Source organism: Boleophthalmus pectinirostris, unplaced genomic scaffold (genome assembly GCF_026225935.1).
Source record: "Boleophthalmus pectinirostris isolate CB_2022bp ecotype Guang Dong unplaced genomic scaffold, ASM2622593v1 HiC_scaffold_22, whole genome shotgun sequence".
Lineage (NCBI taxonomy): Eukaryota > Metazoa > Chordata > Actinopteri > Gobiiformes > Gobiidae > Boleophthalmus > Boleophthalmus pectinirostris.
Genome location: NW_026571190.1, coordinates 30,875,707 through 30,899,744, shown reverse-complemented (window position 1 = coordinate 30,899,744; position 24,038 = coordinate 30,875,707). Strand labels below are relative to the sequence as shown.

The 24,038-nt window shown below is 36.7% G+C and overlaps 1 protein-coding gene across 1 annotated transcript in view; it reads left to right on the top strand.

Moving 5' to 3' along the window:
• fbxo41 (F-box protein 41) overlaps window positions 1–13,178 on the top strand; it is a 36,752-nt gene extending 23,574 nt beyond the window's left edge. Inside the window, exons 6-13 of the mRNA XM_020930615.2 lie at window positions 4,037–4,275; window positions 4,365–4,480; window positions 4,994–5,146; window positions 5,587–5,682; window positions 5,768–5,886; window positions 6,375–6,533; window positions 8,194–8,309; window positions 13,116–13,178. Of these exons, the coding sequence (XP_020786274.1) occupies window positions 4,037–4,275; window positions 4,365–4,480; window positions 4,994–5,146; window positions 5,587–5,682; window positions 5,768–5,886; window positions 6,375–6,533; window positions 8,194–8,309; window positions 13,116–13,178 (1,061 nt within the window). The remainder of the gene's footprint in view (window positions 1–4,036; window positions 4,276–4,364; window positions 4,481–4,993; window positions 5,147–5,586; window positions 5,683–5,767; window positions 5,887–6,374; window positions 6,534–8,193; window positions 8,310–13,115) is intronic.
• Window positions 13,179–24,038: the final 10,860 nt, after the last annotated feature.

Here is a 24,038-nt window from a genome sequence, read left to right as displayed (position 1 = left end):
AAGACTACTACCCCAACACTTATGTTAGGGCATACTACACCAATACAGGCGACAGCAGCTCAGTCGGTGGAGTATTTTTGCACTGAGCTGAAGGTTGGCAGTTTAAATCCCACTCTCGACATAAACATTATTGGTTGAGTGGTCAGATCCAATGGCCTACAGGTTGGTGGTGTGATTCCAGCTCCCATAAATGATTGTCGTCTTGCCCTAGTGTGTGTGTGTTTGAATGGGTGAGTGGTTCCTTGATGTAAAGCGCTTTCAGTGCCTTGAGGGTGTAAAAATGCATTTTAAAAAAGTGACACTGTGACCCTTATAAGTAATACTGCTGTTACCACACCCCATACTACCCCAGTATACTGTAGGTAAGTCTACTACTCAAATACTGTATGTAAAAACACTGTTATATCAGAGCATACTACCCCAGAATAGATACTTTGCAGCTGATTTCATAAACATTAATTTTATCCCCTGCTAAAATGATCTGTTTAGAGATCATTTTAGGTTGGGGTGATCTTTTCTGACAAGAAGTAGTCTAATTACAACTGTCTGAGTGATTAATTATGGATGAGAGACTGATGTTTTGGTCATATGGTACATCTCATTAAAGCCCACTCGCATCCCAATTAGTCTAAATTGCATGCACCTTCACGAATAATCTTGTCATATGATTATATGATGGACGGTAAAGCGAGAGGATTCTAATTTTGTAATACTCTCTGACATGCTGATCTATTTTCACATTTTCATAGACCATTTAAATTGTGCATATTACTCTTTTTTCAGATCTGATAATGTTGTTTCCTCGTCAAAAACATACCTTGATTTGTTTTTGTTGTTATGTTTTGTTTCATTCACACACAAATTCATTCAGACACAAATCTTCCATATTTAGGCTCTGAGTTCTTTTCTCAAACTGAAAAATAATTTAATAACAATAACACACATAACTTGGATGATTTCAGCCTTGGAATTGCCAATCTCTTCTGAACAAAAGGTAAACGGTCGCTGTTAAGTTGAAAAATACCATTACATGACAAGAATTTTGTGAATGCAGGCAGTCTAATAATCCAGGATTACTCAAACAACAAAACACAGCTCTGAGTATGTTTTTGAGGAGGTGAAGGCATTATAACATGGCTTAAAGCTCACAAGAATCCATTTTGCATAACAGAGGACCTTTAACAATCACTATATTTAGCAATAATATCCATCACAGCTTTGTACATGAGCTTTAAGATTTTTGAGCGTCTTTTTGGCTACTGTCGTCTCACAGTGTTTCTAATTGATCAGTTCTTTTGTATTGCGGCCAAGTCCGAATGCTAACGTTTTTTCAGATCCTTCACAGATTGTACATCTCTCTCACTGCTTTCTGCCAAAAACGCTCAAACTCACCGCCATTCACCCACCTGCCGTATGGCTTATTGTGCACTACTTTGCACACTACATACTGGAAGTAACGTAACATGACCTGGTAACACGGTGGCATCAGTTTGTTTCTGTGGAGTTAGATGAGTTTAATGCCAAATTGTGGATCATCCCAGGCAAAAAAAAAATAACATCTCCATGGAGACAAGCAGATTGCGGGACCTCTACTAGAAAAGTTACACACCTTTAACGGAAGACGTGTATAGTGTTACAACATGCTACTGGCGTGGATGTAGTTGTTTCGTAATGGGCCAAAACTCATCAGATGGTACGTATGTGTGCATGTTATTTTTTTCCGAGCATGCAACACTCATTTGGCAGTCTTGAGCGTAGGTGGTGTGTGTGTGTATGAAGAAAACGGGAAAAAAAAAAAAAGTGAGAGCGGATAAGAGCGTGTAAGAAATGGTTCATAGCCCTGATGGTTTCTAGCAGACAGCGTCCAAGGCCAAAGAGGAGTGACTCATCTGGGTTCTCGCCGGAGGAATAAGGCAGGCTTGGATTGGACACACGGGAGCAGAAGATATATAGCAACAGAACATACCAAGATGGCACCAGGAAGACATTTATATAATCTGGGCTGGAGGAAGACTGGAGGAGAATGGTGCTGCCACGTGATCAACAAGAGAATTATAGCTTCCTGAGAAAAGGAGAAGGGCAAATACTACTCATTAGTCTTTATATTATTTATATATTTTCTGTTTGTTATCCATGAAAGAGATTGTTGCTGTGAAGTTGCCAGCTGGACCCAGAACTGACATCCTTCTAATTCAACTCTACTCGCTTAACTGGTGTAGTGGGGATTTTTTAAGTGGGTGTATGCAATTCGTGACTGAACCAGGAGGACTAAACCAGGACTGAATCAGTACTGAAACAGGACTAAACCAGGACTACACCAGGACTTAACCAGCACTAAACCAGGACTGAACCAGGACTGAATCAAGACTAAACCAGATCTAAACCAGATCTAAACCAGGTCTAAACCAGGACTAAACCAGGACTAATGTTGGACTTGAGAGAGAGAGAGAAAGAGAACCCAGAGCCCACAGAGCAAAGTGTCTACAAAGCGGTATCATGCGACGGCTGCGTTTATCCTCTTGGGGCAATGAGCTCTGCACCGGTCCTTTCGCCTCTGGTCACCCGACAGTCTACACGGGCGCACCTCTGGGCCTATTCCAACACTCAGTCCTAGTTTAGTTCTGGTTTAGTTTTGATTTAGACCTGGTTTAGACCTGTTTTAGTCCTGGTTCAGTCCTGGTTCCTCATGTCACAGGTTTTAATCACAGAACTAAAAGTTAATTGTAACAAAAAATAAACACCAATTTTGAATTTTCATGGTAGACATATTAGTTAATTTGCTTCTATGTTAAGAAAAATGAACAAAGCTCAGATTAAAGTCTAACTTGAGTAACAGAGCTTTAGGCAGAGTAGTGCCTTTAGTTAGCGTCACACTGACAGAGAATGTTGACATCAGCTGCAAAGTATCAGTAGGACTAATGCATCATTATTATTTATTCATTTAAAACATGTACCTTTACAATATCATGTGTCGGCAAAAGAGTCAAGATACACAACACAGTAAATAGAATACACAAATGACGTGCATCTCAAATTGGTTTATACTGGATATTTTTGTGACAAACATGAGATAACAGTTTTATCTTTTAGCCATTTGGAGCGAGTGATCCATGCTTTTATCTCTACACGTCTTGACTACTGTAATGCGCTGTAAACTGGTATCAGCCAAGCGAACCTGTCATGCTTAGAGTGAGTCCAAAAATTCTGCAGCATGTCTTTTAACTGGCACATGTCGTAGAGAACACATTACACCTGTTTTATCCTCATTGCACTGGCTCCCCATTGATTTTAGAGTTGATTTTCATGGACTGGCCTTCAGACCTCATTGTTCCTGCACTTCTTCGCTCACTCTGAGGTCTGAGGGCCAGCTCCAGCTTGTCGTCCCAAAAACGAGACTCAAAAGTCAAGGGGACTGGGCCTTTTCTGTGGTTGGCCCCAAACTCTGGAACGCTCTCCCCCCTCACATTAAGAGCGCTCCTTCTGTTCATTCTTTTATGTCTGGGTTAAAAACACACTTTTACTCACTGGCTTTTAACATGGCATGGGAATCATGTGGTCCTCTGACTGTCTTTTATTGATTTTATTTGCTATTTTTCTATTTGCAAATTTTAGTATTTTTTTTATGTTTTTATTGACTTGCTTATTTATTTATTTTATGCTTTATTTTATTTAATGTGTATTTAATATTGTGCCTACTCTGTGCAGCACTTTGGAGACTTTGTGTTTTTAAAATGTGCTATACAAATAAAGTTGGATTGGATCATGCTATTTTGAAAAATCATATATATATATATATATATATATATATATATATATATATATATATATATATATATATATATATATATATATATATATATATATATATATATATATATATATATATATATATATATGCAATTGGTATGAATGAAAAACATTACAGGGAAAAGATCCATGCCACATTTTGAGTGCTCTATTTCACTGTGCACTTTCTGAACCCTCCTCCATTTATAGACTTCGTTTCATATTTCACGCTTTACATTTTTCTCCATAGGTCGACCTGAGCCCATCTACAGCAAACCGTGCCGCCACGCCAAGAGCCCCTCCAAATCCAACGAAGTCATAAGTCCCGAGGTCCTGAAGATGAGAGCTGCCCTCTTCTGTATCTTCACGTATCTGGACACAAAAACCCTGCTCCGAGCTGCTGAGGTCTGCAGAGACTGGAAGTTTGTAGCTCGTCATCCGGCCGTGTGGACCAGAGTGCTGCTAGAGAATGCTCGTATTTCTTCCAAGGTAGATTCTTACTTAAATGCAGCCTTTTTTTTTTTTTTTCTTGGACTGAAATACTAATGTAGTTTCATGTCTGTTTTGTTCTCCTCTAGTTCCTTTGCACATTGTCTCAGTGGTGCACTCAGACACATTCCCTTATTCTACAAAACCTTAAGCCGAGACAGAGAGGTAAAAAGGAGAGCAAGGAGGACTATCTTAAAAGCACACGGTGAGCTACAGACGCAAGACAGTACAAACAAGCACAAAGTTAAACCTTTAATAAAATCTAGACTGTTTTTTTTTTTTATTTCATGTTCCACTCTATTGGAAATGTCCTGTTTTTGAGAGCTATATTCAAAACTATGAATCACAAATGTTGAACCTTATCATTATTTGTCGGGGACTAGCTCCACAAACTTGCCATATTAATCTTATGACTCATTTGAACAGGCATCAATCACAGCCTATTGTGAATGAAGTGTTCTTTGTTTTGTTTACTTGTGCTGGCAGCAAATTTCATCATAGAATTCTGACGTGTCCTCCAGCTCCAGTTTAGACTATCGGGCTTATAGAAGATTGTGCTGTCACATGAGTGCAACCTCTTGAAGATTTCTGTTCTTTATATTCAATACTAGTCTTGTGTACATCTCTCACGTCACTCAAATGTCAAACTCAGGCAGGGATTTGATGTGTACACAGCATGTTTACTGTGTTTGTATAAATTGATATTGTGTTGATGCAGTGGTTGTCTGGAGGAGGGTCTGGAGGCCTTGTTAAAATCCACAGGGAGCAGCCTCCTCATACTGAAGATCTCTCACTGCCCTAACCTCCTGACTGACCGCTCCCTCTGGTTGGCCAGCTGCTACTGCCGAGCCCTGCAGGCCGTCACCTACAGGTACAAACACTTTCATCTGCGTTATGCACAATGCACACACTGTCAAATAAATTTCAGAATCATCCAAAAGAAATAATACAAGATACAAAATGGACAACTAATTTTCAAGAGTCTCTGATCCATGCGATAGGTCCTGTTCAGGTGTTTGATTTTCAATAGCACAAATCATCTCACCTGTTGTAGTTCCAGCTAAATCAGTTCTTTCTGGTCAGATTGTGTTAAAATAAAGATCAGATTAAAGTCTCACAAGCCTCAGAAAGTGCAGTGCCTACAAATATAACATCACACTCTCAGGAAATGTTGATTGCATCAGCTGCAAAATATCAATTAGCATTACATCATAAATTTCAGAAAAATCTAAATTAGACAAACATACTTAGGAAGAGTACTATCACAGTATTGTTCATGTTTGAGTTTAAAGTGCTCATGTTGTGTTGCAGGAGTGCCACAGACCCGGTCGGTCAGGAGGTCATCTGGGCACTGGGGGCAGGCTGCAGAGACATCATCTCCCTACAGGTGGCACCACTACATCCATGGTAATAATCTATGATGATCACTATCATACCTTGTCGATTAGTGTTTTCATAAAATGTTTTAGTGATAAGACCACTGTGTCGACAGCCAACAGCCCGCCCGCTTCAGTAATCGCTGCCTGCAAACTATCGGCCGATGTTGGCCTCACCTCCGAGCTCTGGGAGTGGGCGGGGCTGGATGTGGCATTCAAGGGCTGGCATCACTGGGTAAGTCAGTCAAAATCATTTAAAGAAAGTTATATGATAGTGAATAGTAATATAAAATATAAAGTAGGCAATATAATTTTATTGATTAATCACATTTTTATTGTTTTAATTATTTTGTCTACATAAAAAACAAATAAAAATAGCTTTTAATCATAATTTTGTGAACATAAACATTGTTCAATTCTATACATTCTCTTATTTTTATTTATTTATTTATTTAAACTATTCCATCCAAGCCAGTGGTTCAAAGATAAGGTTTGGTTTCCGAGTACCACCAGATTTAAATCAAGTAATTAGCAGCACTATTCCAGGTCTAATCAGAGCTAAAAAGTGGACTACATAATTTCCAATGCAATTCTAAATAAGAAATTAATTTAATAATTATATACAATGAACTCTAAATTAGACAAACTCATAAACTGAAGAGCTGTGCGTGTACCACAGTATGAGAAACACTAATCCTTTTTGTATTTTTGTTCCGTTCACAGCCCGGAACTGCATGCGGCTGCAGGTGCTGGAGCTGGACCATGTGAGCGAGGTGAACCAGGAGGTGGCAGCAGAGGTGTGCAGAGAGGGGCTGAAGGGGCTGGAGATGCTGGTGCTCACTTCGACCCCGGTGACCCCCAAAGCTCTGCTGCACTTCAACAGTGAGTGCAAACTGTACCTCTGTGTTACTATCTGTGGAACCACTGGAGATCTCAGATAGCTCACGATGGCACCGGGCAGAGGAGCTGTGGACGTAAACAGCTACAGAGTCTGGCAAAGGAAAATGTAAAGTGTGAATGACAGGGTTTAATGATTCTCAAATTTTGACTTAATTTAGTGGGACATATCTGTTGTAAATATAAATTATTGTTGTATACCAATCAAGAAGCAATTTTTATTATAAAAAAAAAAAAACTTTGAACAGAAAGTGAGAGAGTGCAAGAACAATAATGGTGACAGACTACACATTTATAATATACACTGAATTACAATAAATTTAGATTGAGGCTTAAAATAAAAAAAAAAATTTAAAAAAAACTAACCGGTAAAATCTCTATAAATAAATTCCCTTCAGGGCAGATTAAATATTATTTTCTAACGGTTGCTAGGTAACAGTCATGGATTTCCCTAATTTTACGTCAGGATCAGGAAGTAAAATTTTAATGGTTTATTAAACATCCTCCTGAAACTTTACTGTGCCTCTAAGATCTGAATATCTGAAAAATTCTCCAGAGCAGTAACCATGCAGCTGACTCATTGCCGTTTGTCCAAACCGTAAATTCAAATGTAGTGGCCATAGTTGACCTTAAAGAAGTCGATACAGACACAGCGTTTGACCCAAAAGTCAAATTTTTTACAAATATGCACAAAGTGGTCTTGGTGTTTAGTGGCTCTTTAAACTTAAAAAAATGCCAACGTGGATTTTTAAAATATAAATATATTAACTGTGTTTTAGTCAGATGAGTAGTCCAACCTGTCATAGGCATTTTAATTCTCTCAACTGGATCAAAGTTTTAGAGTGAAGTCGTTTCACCGCCCATTCCAAGTGGCTTCTTTAGTTCTTACCCATCAGAGGCCTGAATGATGCAAAATGTGACTCAGGGACAGCTCACCTTTAGTGTAGTTCTATAGACTTAAGCAACAACAGATACTGTAAACAAAGGTGAGTTAGTTTCAGTGTAGCTCCTCCTTCACACAGATATAAGGCAGTGTCCTGTCAACACTTCCATATGTACGACTGAGGGATTAGACAGGGACAGTTTCAGATAGTGGTTAGTTTGGAGTTAGGGTTAATATTAGGTATTATTTAGAAATGTTATAAAATGTTTGCAGTGTTTACCAAACAAACCTGTACATGTCAATCTGTCCTATATCAATGCAGCAATATGAACTGTAAATATGTAAATAGTATATGGAGGTGATGACTTAGACTGAATGGGACTAGTTTTACTTACTGATATTGACCGGATGAATGATTGCATTAATATACATTTTATTTTATTGTATTGTCATGTACGCCATTTATGACATTAACCTGTCCAGGGACTGAAGGTGGAGACATATGACCTCTTTGTGTAGCTCAATGTGTGTGAGTGCATTGTCCCCGATAAATAAACAAATAAACTCACTAACCAGTTGACTATTTAAAAATATTCCACCTGCTGTTTATTGTTACTAATTAAGTTAATAATTATTAAACATGTATTGAGTGTTTGTACATGCTTTATTAGGGCTATTAAAAGTGTAGTTATGATAAAGATTTACCCAAAACAAGACGTAATGTTTTTTTCCATGAACCATGTTTTTTGTTTTGTTTTACAGGTGTTTGCCGCAGCCTGAAGTCCATTGTGGTGCAGATTGGAATAGAAGATTACTTTGAGGATCCCAACAGTCCCGAGGCCAGAAAACTATTTGAAGAGATGGTGAATAAACTCCAGGTAAAACCACAAGGCCTTTATCATTACTATTCACTATTGGGACTTAGAATTATATGAGTTTCACAGATTGTCTATTCACAGTAAAGTGAGAAATATATACAGAAATCATGCTCCAAGAAAGTAAAATTGTAACAGCTGTAGTTTGGAAAATAATCTGCTCTACCAGTCAAAATTTTGGACAAACCTTTTCATTTATGGTTCTTTATTTTCATGATTATTTACATTGTAGATTCTTGCTGAAAACTGCAAATGCACATACAATGAAGTAAACAAAAAATAGACTCAAGATAACTCAAATCATGAAATAATTTTACATTTTAGATTTTTAAAAATAGCCACCTTTTGCGTTGAACTCTGGTTTGCACTTTTAGCATTTCTTGACCCTGACAAGTCACATCTGTGAAGTGAAAACTATTTCAGGAGACTGAGATCAAGAAGCTCAGTGAGAGAAGGTCAAGTGTTTGTAGTGTTATCCACAAAGCAAAGAAAGCTACAGTGGCTACTTTAAGAATTAGAATACAGAATATATATATATATATATATATATATATATATATATATATATATATATATATATATATATATATATATATATATATATATATATATATATATATTATATTAACAATAAAAAAAAAAATTATATATATAAAGTAATTAATTTATATATATATTATATATAGATAGATAGATAGATAGATATAATTTTTTTTTATTTTTTATTGTTGAGTAACATTTTTCTTTACTTCAGAATTCCATATTATCTTGCTTCATATATTTGACGTCTCCTGTTTGTATGTAAAATGTAGAAAGTGGTAAACTTAAATTAAAAAATACAATGAAAAAAAGGTGTATCCAGACTTTTGACTGGTATAGTGTACAGCAAATGTTTTAACTCTGGCCTGTGGAGCTACACATGAATTGCCCTTTAGGATAAATAAAGTTTTAAATCTAAGTCAAATGTCATATTGACTAGCAACATGTCAGCAGTAATACGAGATGAATTAAAGGCCCAGAGCACTCTTTTAATTTACAGCTGCTCTCGCCAGTTCCTTATGTAATATTTCAAGGCATATATTCCTCCGCTGTGTTCAAAGCTTTACAAAACAAACCAGGAAGGTCTTACACCCAAACCCACACAATGTTTCTTTATATAGTGAAAGTGTCCCCAGTGTTTTGCATAACACCATCCACATGTCTGTACTTTCACCAGTATTTCAGCCCATACAGTCAAACCCGTCTATTTTTACCACAGCTACTCACTGTTTAAGCATGACTCAATCTGCATACGTGCTGTTTTGGGATGACATGTTTGACTTGTGGGTCATTTGTAGTCAGGAGTGGAATGTAATGGAGTAAAAGTAGTGAAGTACTGTACTTAAAGGTGCTTTTCTCCATGGAAATGTTATTGCTCTGCCTGAAATGTTCCACAGTATGACATTAAACAGCTCTACCTTTCATTTATTAAATTACAGGTTGTTTTATAGCTCAAAATACCTAGAAAAACAGGCATTCTGACATTGAGTGGGGTTGCCTCTCTTCAGATCTGTTACTTGGTTTGGGTTGGTCTCCATGAACATAGAAAGGTTTAATGCCATATTGTGAAACGTTCAAGACAAAGCAATAACATCTCCATGGAGAAAAGCGTTTGATGGACCCTCCACCTGAAAAGTTACACAATGCACCTTTAAGTACATTTTAAAGTGGAAATGTTTTACTTTTACTTCACTAGATTTGACAGCATGTGTCTGTACTTTTTACTCCATTACAATTTTGAGCTGAAAAGTAAAAAGCTGAAAAGCCTGAGTTATTTTCTACACAATCAGAGTTTGGGCAAACAAAAATACACAAATAAAAACAAGCAGGAAAAAAACAAAAACTATAAATTATTTTTTTTCTGTTGGAAAAAAACAAAACAAAAACACCACAAATCTTTATCAAAATCACAACATCAGCATCTGAAGATTTGCTCTCAAAAATACTCTTTAAATACATTTTAAACAAGTGCTTTAATACTTTTACTTGAGTAGATTTTTTTCATGTGATGCTTTTACTTGAGTATTTATTTTTCTTAAGTATCTGTACTTTTCTTTTAAAGTGCACTGCGTAACTTTTATGGTAGGGTCCACCACCTACTTGTCGCCATGGAGATATTATTGTTGCTATGTTTCAGAATATGGCATTAAACATATATATCTAGTGGTCATTTAGTGTTTTTATGGCTCATTCCTACATAGACATTATTACTGTGAGCGGGGTTGCCTCTCCACAGATCTGAGCTGTGATTTTAGCCTTGTTGTGCCACCTGCTTGTTTTCATGGAGACAGACAAAGTTAATACCATACTGTGGAATTTTCTTGGCAAAGCAATGACTTCTCCTAAGAGACAAGAGAGGCAGACCCCTACACGAAAAGTTACAGAGTGCATTTTAAAGTAACAAAACTGAGTACTTCTTCCACCAGTTTTGCTGCAGAGCACAAAGATACAGGCACATGAAAAAGAATGAAATTGCAGGTTTTATTTCTGTTGTGGTGTTTTTGGTGTTTTTGGTGAGTCAGTCAGAGTGTGTTTGGTTTTGATGTTGCATTCAGAAGCATGGCTCACTTACAGCAGTTAGATAACCTCTCCAAATGCTCCCAACAGCTTGGAGTTATTTTTATACGCCTAAAAAAGAAGAGGCTCATGTTTTATCTCCTCATTCAGAACGAAGGATTGGGAGAAGGAAGTCTGTCTTAACCTGTTGCTCATCTTGTAAAAATAACATCAGAGATCAATAGTTTAGCCAATTCCTGCTTCTGGCTTGTGAAGATTTATTTCTATGTTTGCCGATTATTACATTAAGTACACTGGGATTCTTCTACTTACGCCTTGAATTTTAAAGAGGGGGTGTTATGCAAAATTGATTTATTCTTTTTTTTAACTCTCCATCATGTTATGACGTGGTTCTATCATAAAAAACATGCCTGAGGTTTCATATGTCATCCATGTTTGAGTATTTTAGCGATCTCTCCTGGGTCAGAGTCAAACCTTGTCATGTTTAGCTGTAAGATTCTGCGCAATGCTCCACCCACAAGCCTACGTCACCCATGCTCCCACAAGACAATTCTCCATAAATATATAAAAAACATGACACAAAACTGTACATAGCAACCTGACAAACCTGATACGATGTGCAGTAGTGTCTTTAGTGAAATGCACGCTGATTGTGTTGTGATAACGCTCTGAAAGGGGAGTGACGGAAAACTGAAACTTATGTTAATATGTTGTTACAATAAAAAAGATAAGATGGTGCTCTAAATATGTCATGTGTTAGCAGTAAATACCCCATAAAAGTTAAATATCCCCTCTTTAAGTTACTGCTTGACTGACAGTTTCACATTTTATTGATCAAAACTGTCATCAATTGCCTAATGATCTGGAGAGGGGTCTGATTTCTGCTCATTTCCAAAGACATGTTCTTGCTTAGTCTGGAATTTTCCACAGTATGGCATTAAAGATATCAGTCTAGAACAGACCTGGGCACATTAGTTCACTCCCAGGCCATATTGGTTGACTCTGACTGGCCCGTTTAAGATTATTTAGAATTAAAAAATAAACATATGTTATCATTTTATCTCATGCATGGACTAAAGCTGCATTGATTTTGTTTTAGAGGTGTTTTTTATGACATTTTTTGTAAAGCAACCTTACTTTTTCATTGCTTAGTCATACATAACATAAACTCTTACCAGTGTCACCAGCTTGTCAGAACAATGCTATTTACTGCTTTTTTATAAAGAAATATAATAAATATTATGCAGAATTGAGTTAAGCATTTCTCATCTAACCCCATGGAAAAAATAATTGCCCACCCCTGGTCTACAATTTATAATTGCGTGTGTTTTTATTGCTTAAAAACATGCATTTATACTGTATTGTGAGTGGAGTTACCTCTCCTCAAACTTGACCTCTACTTGGCACTTCTTGCTTGTCTCCATGGAAATAATTAAGCAATGCCATACTCCTTGTCTCCATGGAAATTCACCAGAAAAATTACATAGTGCAATTGTAATTTGTAATGTTCGTTTTGCTTCATTCGGGAAATTAAAATCACAATGTTCGTGTTTTTTACTCTGCTAATCATGCTGTTGTCTGTCTGAATGTTTGTCTTTCACTTCAATGCTTTCACAATTTTTCTTTTCAAATATTATTTTGTATGAAGATAGATTTCTCTATCTGTCTGTCTATTTATCTATCTATCTGTCGGTCTGTCAGATAGATAGATAGACTGATACTTAGATAGATGGACAGATAGATGGACAGATAGAGAGACAGATAGACACCATCAAAAATTAGAATATCATGAAAAAGTATAAGAATTTTTTGTCACTTATTTCAGAAAGTCAAAGGCACATATTATATAGACTCATGGCACACTGTATAGAGTGAAGCTTTCAGGTCTTTAGTTCTTGACTTTTTGATGAATATTGTTTACAGATCATGAAAACCCAAAATTTAGTGTCTGAGAAAATTTGAATATTACATAAGATCAATAAAAAATGCTCTTGTTGTTCATTTCTATGCACTCAATACTTGGTTGGGCCTCCTTTTGTCTGAATTACTGCATCAGTGTGGCATGGCATGGCATTATCTGTAAGCCATAATCATCAAAAGAAATAAAGGCTTGACAGCTTCACTATATAATATATGGGTTTGACTTTCTGAAATGAGTGACGAAAAATCTTGAACTTTTTAATGTTGGTCTGTAAGTAGATAGACAGACATTGCAGTGAAGATATATTTGTTAAAACTCTTTATTCTCTTCAGGGTTTGAAGAAGAGACCAGGCTTCTCCAAAATCCTCCACGTGAAAGCTGACAGTATCTGCTAACACTTCATGAACACGTCCTGGAGAGGCGCCATTTTGGCTCCTTTCAATCACAAGTGACCCAGCTGTCCGGAGCCTGCTGCATGGCGTTGTAAACACATCAGCAATTACAAGATGAAGAACAAGAAACAAGGCTACCATTGGATCAAATCTACTATTCAAGCGGTTTTGTAAGAAGATCGAGGTGGTACTGTTTCAAACTGGACAGCCGTGAAACCCAGACTGCGCTGTAAACTTTGAACAACTCCAGTACACATTATTATTGGTATCTGGAATTACCTTCATAACATTACAATGGCAGGATCCCATCACACATTACACAACAACAATATCATAAAAGATTACAAAAGTTGCACCGATCTTGGACATAGGTTTTCTTTCTTAAGAATTCTTCATGTTTTCCTCTCAAGGTCAAGGAGACTTTGGAGATTAAAACTGAATACAGCTTTTATTTGATTTATTTGATTGAAGAGAGACACTACTTCCTGGACTCCTTGAGCTATTCAATGGATGACAATACAGTATTTAACAAGTCTATACAGCTGCAGTTTAACCTCACCTTCAACTCCACAATAACAGGAACATTACACAACTCCGTCAACATTATAAAAACTTTTAAAATCATGTGACTGGGTAGTTATAGTGAAATCAGTGCCATTTTCCACCACCTTCACTTCAGTGTTTTCTCCAATGTGCCATCACTAGGAGAGGATTTGTAAAAGCAGGCGTAACGCAGAGGGTCATGTCTTTTTTGAGTCATTTTAATCCACTACAGATCTAACAGTGCAATTCAGGGCATGTTTGTCAATCAGCTGGCTCCCTCTGGTGGTGTTTTCTGGCAACTACACAAAACACAAACAATACCTTACATTTCGTGCATATTATAAGGGTTGTTTTGGTCCAATACTGTACTACAGAGTATGAGTAGCAATATTAACAAGAGGTGGTGCACACTTCAAATTGCTGCATTTAAGAAGAACTTGGATTTTTACAACCAAATATGTTTACAAGTGACTCAACCTAGTCCTGTAGATGTCCATTACAGTGAGGTACATTTTAAAGGGACTATATTACGCTTTTTTCTGATCAGTTATAGTGTTGTTTCCTAATCAAGAAACGCATCTGGAGTTGTGTTTTGTTTCATTCACGCATGTTTAACGCACAAATTGTACATATTTAGGTTTTTCTCTCGGACAAAAAAGACTGTTCCACCTTGATGTCATGTGGTAACCCCATACACCTTCATTTGGACAATTTCAGATCTGGAATTGCCAATCTCTACTGAACAAAAGGTAAAAGGTAAGTGTTGAAAGCTACCACTTTATGACATCACAAGGTGGAACAGAGCATAAAGGATTATTCAAAACTGTGTGAACGAAGCAAAACAGCTCTGGGCATGTTTTTGATGATGTAACAGCATTATAACATGGCTTAAAGCTCACAAGAGTCAGTTTTGTGTACTATAGGACCTTTAAGACTTTACTAGTACATACATCGGGGGATTGACATGTGCAATTTAGGTTTTGGGAGGCCTTTTATAGAATGTAGTGTAGGAGACTTTGTGTTTGACATATCATGTTTCATATGTTTTCAAAATGTAATCTTTATTTGGAGCTTTGTTCAGCTTCAAATAAACTGTACACACTGCACCTTTAATGACGAGAGTTGGTACAACTCACTTTGGTTCAGAACCGTGGAAAACGTGCAATACAAAACAAGCTTTCTTGGCTTAAATCTAACGGCACATGTATCACTGCCTGTCTGACAAGCTGTTCATGTTTCTGAATCAGCCACTTACTACAGAGCTACAGTGCACCAATCAGGCATGAGACTATGGCCCTGGTGTATTCATAGTGACTCTGGCCCTGCACTTGTCTGGGGTTTAAAATGCTGTAGAGCGCACACAGATGCAGGTGAAAACAACATGAGGACAGATTACAGTAAACAAGGCACAAATGATGATTCAATTACTTTAAACTGTTTCATTAATTTGTATAACATAGTAACATGACTAGTATTTTAAGCAGGGATGCACCGATATAGATTTTGGTATTAAATGTCAGAACTGATCTAGGAAAATTAGCTGGATTGGGTATCGGTTTCTATGAATGGACGTGATAAGATTATTTACTGGCAAATTTTAGCCTACCTTTTTTTTTATAATGTTTGAACGTTTATTCTGACAAAGCTGCTACTGTTACAAACAGTTACGGCTGGATAAATAACACAATTGGATCAATTTTGTAGAAAGTCAAGTGTGATATGATGGAAATAACTGCCTTTTTTAGCCTCTACTCTAGGGGTGTAACGGTACACAAAAATCACGGTTTGGTACGTACCTCAGTTCGGTTCATTTTCGGTACAGTATGGGAACTAAATGCAACACCAGTTGTTTATTTATGTGTTTATTAAGCCAACAAATTGTTTTAACATTATACAAACGGGAAAATAAAATGCAAAGTGCTGCTTGGTAATACTAATAAGTTAAATAAAATATTCTCAAATAAGCAACAAATGTATGAAATATTATAAAAAATAAATTCCTTGTAAACAGTAAACAGAACTTTTCCTAAAGTAAAATGCAGCGCAACGGCCGTAGTTTTGCGAGCATTCACGTGGTTTAGAGGGACATAGTCAAAGCGGTCGCCTGAACTATAAAGCGCTGCGGGAAACACTCCTGCCCCAATCACAGATGAGTTCCCTTGTGAATATTAAAGAGCCGAGCCTTCGTGTAGCTGCACATGTAATGTCGGAATGTAAACACACACAAATTGCTCGAACTCACTGCGCCGAACCGACCGTCCTGTACCGAAACCGTGAACCATGGACCGTTACACCCGTAATCTACTCAAGTATTGTAAGTAATATTGCGTAGCCTGTCACGATACTGAAACTGAAAAGCTGGATCAGTGCATCCCTAACACTGAGTAGTATATGCCTGTGTATTTTTACTTCTACTTAAGTAAAATTTTGGCACTAGTAGTTGTAATTGAGTAAAACGTTTGTCATGTATCTGTACTTTACAAATATTCAGAATACATGGTGCGGTCTGTTTAATATGAGACTTTTAAATAGGAGGTCATAGTGTTATGCCTGATCAGTGAATATTTGCATTTGTTTCTATAGGCTTCATAATCGGTGTTAAAGGAGGACATGTGTGTCTGCATATCGTAGTACATGTGATTCGTAAGTCGTCCATTCCTTCATGTTCTTCCAGTTCTGGTCATTTCAAAACTACCGGTACTCTCTATCTTGAAAGGTCTATCTGTCACAATAGGGAAAACACAAAGCACTTACTATTGTTTTATTTTATTTCCGACAATCCTGCCTTCGCTATCAGCTTCTCTGTACATAGCCTTTGTACAAAAAAGTACCAAAATATAAAAAGTTGATGTTACATGATATTAACAAATGAGTGGAAAACGTTGTTGTTTACAGGCGGTCCTCTGTAAGCTCCCAAAGCTGAATGAAAGAAGACATAGAGACTTATATTATATGTATAACAGTAGTGTTGAAATTGTGTACTAGAAAAATTTATATTCAATGTGCATCAGAGTATTAAAGAAGAAGAGAATTCCACTATTTATTTCTATAAAAAGAGCGATGTGTATATTGTTGGCATGTTTGTGTTGGAGCATCAAATGATTAAGTTGCCTTCCTAACTGTTACTGCTACTGTGGCCAGAGATATTAGGTGTTTTAAGAGCTTTGATTGCCTGCGAGGTTTTATTTTTTTAAGTTGAGTCTGTTGTTGCACTAGTGAAAAAATACTACAGATGTTTATTATTAAGAGTGTTGTTTTAATGTTCTGCTATTTCTACTAGTATCGGACAAATAAGATGCACTTTTTTGCTGGAAAACCTGGATTGGCTGCGGTTGATACTTTGCAGCTGACGTCGTGGGGGTGTGACGCTAACTGGAGGCACTGCTGTGTTAGAAGCTTTCTCAAGTTAGACTTAAAGCTGCACTATGTAACTTTTTGGTTGAGGGTCCGTCACCTGCTGTGTTTCTGTGGAAATGTCATTGCTCCGCCTGGAATGTTCCACTGGATGACATGAAACTGCTCTACCTTACATTTATTCAATTACAGGTGGTTTTATAGCTCAAAAATACCTAGAACCAAATGGGTACCCGCAAATAGTTTCTGAAATGGGCGGCTTTTATCGTTCTGGAATTTTACGGGCAGTATGCGGGCGGGTAGTGATTACACACAGGCAGGTCAGGTGAATCAAATGAACGACGAACGGGAGAAAAAATACTTGACGGCCGTTGCCCTGGAAACAAGTGCCATTTCCCGGTGTTTTCCTGGAACAATGGACCAGGTTCAGAGAGTGACTTTTTATTACATAAAAACCATCAGCGGAGGTGATCGGCTCAGTGGCTGCACTCCTGGTTTAGTCCTGGTTTTGACCTGGTTTAGTCCTGGTTTTGACTTGGTTTAGTCCTAGTGATTGGCTCAGTGTTTGCGGCATGTATATATTTATGCAAATGATGCTGGTTTAGTCCTGGTTTAGACCTGGTGAAGTCCCGGTTTAGACCTGATTCAGTCCTGGTTCAGACCTGGTTCAGACCTGGTTCAGTCCTGGTTTAGTCCTAGTGATTGCCTCTGTGGTTGCAGTGTGTATATATTTATAATCTGCTAATGACATGGTGTAGGTTCAGTCCTGGTTTAGTCCTGGTTTAGTCCTGGACTACTGGGCTGTCGGACGATTTATCACAGTCACAGGCGAGTAACGGGTGCGGATTTAACTTTGATATAATCACAGGTTAATGGGCGGGTGAGGGTCTCCAAAAATCGACCCGTGCAGGACTCTGGAGGGGGATCATCTCTCACAGATCTGACCTGTAACTTGGTCTGGTTTGGACTAGATGAAGATAAAAATGTGTAATACCATACTGTGAAACATTCCAGACAAAGCAAAAACTTTTACATGGAGAAAAGCATTTGTCGGACCCTCCACCAGAAAAGTTACACAATGCACCTTTGATCTGAGCTTTATTTTAACCAGAGAGAACTGAATTTGAACTACATCAGATGAGCTGTTTTGTGTTGTTGAAATACATCTCTCTCACACAAAATTATAATCACAAACTAGAGAGCATTCGTTTTTCAGTTTTTTCCGATAGTCACTCACACCTTTTTGTTGAAAATCAAACACCTAAACAGGACCATGAACACTTATTCATCACAGACTCCTGAAAATGTGTTGTTTAAATCCATTTTGCACTTTTTCTTGATTTTTCAGACAATCTTAAAGCTTTTTTGGCCGACGTTCGCTATTGTTTGTATAATCTGTGTCTTCCTGGTGACTACATGTAGAACACCCCCAGCTTGATGTCACTGCAAAGTATCAACAGTAATGGGAATAATTGTTGTTTGGATGTGAGAAAGACACTATACAGCTAGTCTACCTGTCTGTCATGTTCATTTTGGGCACTTTAAGGGAACGCACTACACGAGATTTGGGCTACAGTTTTATTTATGCAGACAAAAGACACAAAAACATTACAATTTGTGTGTAGTTTAGGCAGTGGTGGAATGTAATGAAGTACAACTAGTAAAGTACTGTGCTTAAGTAAAAATACAAATAAAAATAAAAAATAGGTATCTCTACTTTACTTAAGTAGATTTTGCAGTGAATACTTTAACTTACTACATTTGAGAGCAGGTATCTGTACTTTTTACTTTACTACATTTTTTAACAGGACTGACAAGTAAAAGTATTTTTTAATTAGAGTTTGAGACCTGCTGAAAAGGCTGAGGGGATTTATTTTTAACATGTTCATAATTTGAGCAAACAAACATACACAAATAAAAACAGCTAGACAAAATATATAATTGAATTGTTTCTTTTGAACAAAATTCAGCACAAATCTGTATTAGAATATTACATTTGAAGCTTTATTAAATATCAACATCTGCTCAAAATGCTTTTACTTTTCGCTCTGTAAGTACATTTTTAAACAGGTACTTTAATACTTTTACTTTACTGTTGTTTTGTTCTGGTATCTGTACTCTTACTTAAGTATAGGGATGTACCAATGTCCAAATCTCTCGATATGATATTTTCACAACATGATTCTCACGGTGCGATATTTATTTCGATATTTGGTGGAAGCAAAGTGAACAAAATTGTGAAACATGCTACTATTCTGTAAATGATTAAGATTTTAAAGTGCTTTCATCATCATGAGTTGGACTGAAACTGAGCAAGGGATCATGGTATATGTAGTTTTCTCTGTTTTTGCACCATAACGATTCATTTAAGCAAAGAATATGTAATTCGATATAATGTGATGGCCCACGGTATTATTGTGAGACTTTTGATGATACGATATCACAGTATTTTTGTTAATGTTACATCGTTACTTAAGTAACAAAATCAAGTACTTCTTCCACCACTGAATTTTGGGTAATATTGTACAATGGATTTGAAAAAACATTTTACACAACTGTCTGCAAATGAACAAAACATACAGTATATACTTAAATATCGTTAATTCAATCAGTATTTCATGAATCGTGCCTATCTTATAAAATAAATTGCCAAATTGTTATTAGGACAAACTGGCCCAAAGTCTTAAAAGATAATACTAGAAATACCTGTAGTGTTTTGCCTTGAGGTATCGTCGTATTATTTTAGAATACACATTGCGTTTTAGTTGTTTTTCGTTTTGGTTTATGCCTCTATCAACATTGCTATTTAGTGACAAAGGACCTGTTGACATATATTAAGGTGCCAATTGTGAATGTTCACTATTTAATGCACCCTTTAATTTAAGATACATGTTTAGAGATCGTCTTTAATTTACTTTTTTTTTTTTTATTATTGTTTCATAGGTGCGTTGTGTAACTTTCATAGGTCCGTCACCTTCTTGTTTCTGTGGTTATGTCATTACTCTGCTTCGAATGTTCCACAGTGTGACATTAAACAGCTCTAACTTACATTGATTCAATTACAAGTGGGTTTATAGCTCAAAAATGCCTAGAAAAATGAAGATTCTGACTGTGAGCAGCGTCGCCTCTCCACAAATCTGACCTCTACATGATGATGGAAAGGTTTAAAGCCACACTGTGAAACATTTCTGACAAAGCAATAACATCTCCATGGAGAAAAGCACTTGATGGACCCTTCACCGGAAAAGTTACACAATGCACCTTTAACTGTGCCGCTGTTTGAATGATTGTATTCTGGGCCCATGCATTTGAATGGTATTTAACATTACCTCAACACTTATCTGGGCAATTAAGTGTCTTCTTTGTACATCCATGTTTGACAGGTATTTTCATTCATAAAATATGGATTCAGTTTTCAAAAGACTTTGAGCTTTTCTCCGATGACTGCAATAGATGGGAATGTTTTGCTACTCATTTTCAAACATTGGTTGTCATCAATAAAACTGCTTTAAATTGTAATTTATATTGTCTTTTTTCTGATTTTCCTTCCTCAGCGCCAACATTTTAATAGGACACATTTAAAGGGTCCATATTACTGTATTTTCTGACAAATGTTATAAGGATTTCCTCATCACAAACAGACCTGGAGTTGTGTTTTGTTTCATTCACACATGTTAAACACACAAACTAAAACTATTTAGGCTGTTCTTCTTAAACAGAAGTGCTCCATTATGATTTTAAAGTGACAGTCCAGAATTTCGGACACAGGACCTCATTTCCTAGTGAGCCAGAGTGTTGGAGACGTGTGGAGACACTTCCATCCATTCCTTGTATTTGCAGAGGTCGCTGGTGCTACTAAAAACAGTCTTACTCACTCCACAAAATACCTGAAGCAAATCTATTATTACACCAGACTGTCAATGTAAATGTCTGTGTTGATAAAATAATGTTTGAAATAAAAGTAACCTTGCAGCGAATGAATCATCACATGTTGAGGGACTATTTTCTCAAATATCAGTCCACCGCTGCCAAGCTTTTTTATCAGGAAATACAACTCACTGCTGCTCAGACATAAATCCTTCAAATGCAAGGTTGTTGTTACTTCTAAAATTATTCTATCAACACAGACATTCACATCGACAGTCTGGCGTAATAATAGATTTGCTTTGGGAGTTTTGTGGAGTGGGTAAGACTGTTTTTAGTGGCAGGCTAACTATAGCCATTGACATGCACTAGCCTAGCACCAGCGACCTCTGCAAATACTGGAAGGACTGGATGGAATATTTTAAAAAGTGTTTCTCCACACATCTCCAACACTCTGACTCACTAGGAAATGAGGTCCTATATCCAAAGTTCTAGACTGTCCCTTTAAACTCTACACATCTTCATGAGAGTCATTTGAATAATTTCAACTCTGGAATTTCCAATGTCTACTAAACAAAAGGTAAAATGTAGCTTGAAAAGTAACTTGAAAACTACCATTACATGACATCACAAGGTGGAACAGAGCATTTTGAGCTTTGGAGATGTAGACGCATAATAATGCAGGATTACTCAGACGTGTGAATGAAACAAAACACAACTCCAGGTATGTTTCTGATGAAATAACAACATGCCTGAAATAACTTAAAGCTCACATGAGTCAATTTTGTGTAATTTAGGAAGTTTCATTATGGTTTATCTCATATTTTCTCATATTTTCTTCAATATATCGCTCAAATATGTGTTAATTTCTATTGACCAAACATACCAAAATAGTTTAATATATTATATGAGCTTTTGACACCGGTGGTAACTATTTTATTTCCTGTTATTTCCACTTCAGTGCGGTAAATGAGTCTGTTTTTATAAGTGTTACAGCAGCCACCCCACCAGTCTGGCAGCCTTTTCCTGGGGCTTGTCTGCAGCTCTTTTTACATGGGCTCATTAAACAAGTTGGCGCACCTCTTTCCAGGGAAGCGTCTGTTATGTTTTGAGTACTTTCTCTGCTCTGTGTAAAGCCTCTGGGGTCAGCGGTGAAGGGTGGCACGCGTCAACAGAACTATTATCAAAGCAAACAAGTTATCTTATCTTATGATCTTATGAAGGTTTGTTAATTCTGTGAAACACTATTGTACTGAACCGAGAGCTGTGGTTGTCAGTCTTTTTAACCGTGATGGAATTTTGGCTCATACTCATAATGCATTTCTTAAACTTTGATTACACTAAAAGAAAAGTTAAAGGTTAAAAGAAAAGTTAAATGTTAAAAGTTAAAGGGCCATTGCTATTTTCTGATCTATGTTATAATGTTGTTTCCTCATCATAAACAAACCTGGAGTTGTGTTTTGTTTCATTCACACGTTTAACATACAATTCTTCCATATTTAGGCTGATTTATTTACAGAAAACATACTCCACTGTGTTTTTAAACTCTATACACCTTCACTAGAATAATTTTCAGCCCTGGAATTGCTGAACAAAGGTAAAGAGTACCTGTTAACTTGAAAACTACTACTTAATCGCAAGGTGGAACAGAGCATTTTGAGTTTTGTAGATGTAGACAACCTTAAGCATGTGTGAATGAAACAAAACACAACTCTGGCTATGTTTTTGATGAGCTAACAACTTTCTAAAATGGCTTAAAGCTCACAAGAGTCAACGTTGTGTAATATAGGAAAATAAATGCATAGTTATCTTATTATTACAGTTTTTACACATAACATACAGAATTACCCTTTTAATGACTTATATGTTGTATTATTTTAATTTTGTGTGTGATTTGACTATATCTTCACTAGGGGTGAGCAAATATATTGAAATACCGATATATTGTATTGGTTTAATGTGATGATACAGTATCGATAGAGTATTTTTTGGTGTATTTTACTAAATTATTTTGTTACAGTGCTACAGTTTTGTTGCTTTTTCAGCAGAGGCAAACTCGTTTATGCAACACATTTGACATATTCACTGTTTTTGATGATTAAAATGTTTGTGTTTCATGTTAATTTGCACAAGAAGTGGTTTAACAAAGACTTTTAGTGTCACAGCCATGATTTAGACATTATTTTTTATATATTGAATGGATTTGAAATATGTCATATTGAATTGTATCAAATAGAAAACTCACTGTATCGAGATATGTATTATTACGTGGCCTTTGTATCAGGATCTGTATCATATCGTGGCCTTTATATCAAGAAATGTATCATATCGTGGCCTTTGTATTGAGATTTGTATCGTATCGTGGCCTTTGTATCACGATATATATAGTATCGTGGCCTTTGTATCGAGATATGTATCGTATCAGCAACTTATGAATGATACGCGGCCCTAACCTTCACAAATTTTTATGGCAAAACGTATTTTACCTACAGTTATTACACACTTGTAAATGGCACAATTTAATTAAATGCGTGGGTAAATTAAATATTGATGATGAGATATTACGTATAGTTGACTTAGCGTGTTAGCTTTCAAAATATTAATTCAGTTTAATGACTTGACTTAAGCGTGTGGGGGAGACGACGCATAGACGAGTAGTGCCTGCTTAGTCCAATGCTAATTAAAAGCTTCCCTTGTCTATTAGGCCCAACAGAAGATTAGCTGTTATCCCTCAGAAGTGAGCAGTCCAGCCCCATCTGTCACTCACACACACCACTATTCAACCTTCATTCTCTACACTTAGACACGCTCCAATTACAAAAGGGGCCCATATTACACTATTTTATGATCTAAGTAGGTAAGTTATAATGTTGTATCCTCATCGCAAACAAACCTGGAGTTGTGTTTTGTTTCATTCGCACATGTTTAACACACAAATCCTGCATATTTAGGCTGAGTTCTTCTCTGAAATAGAAAACACTTGGGTTTTTGCACTCCATACACCTTCACTTGAATCATTTGGATAATTTCCAGCCATGAAATTGACAATCTCTACTGAAATTAAGGTAAAACGTAGCTGTTAACTATCGCTATATGATTATC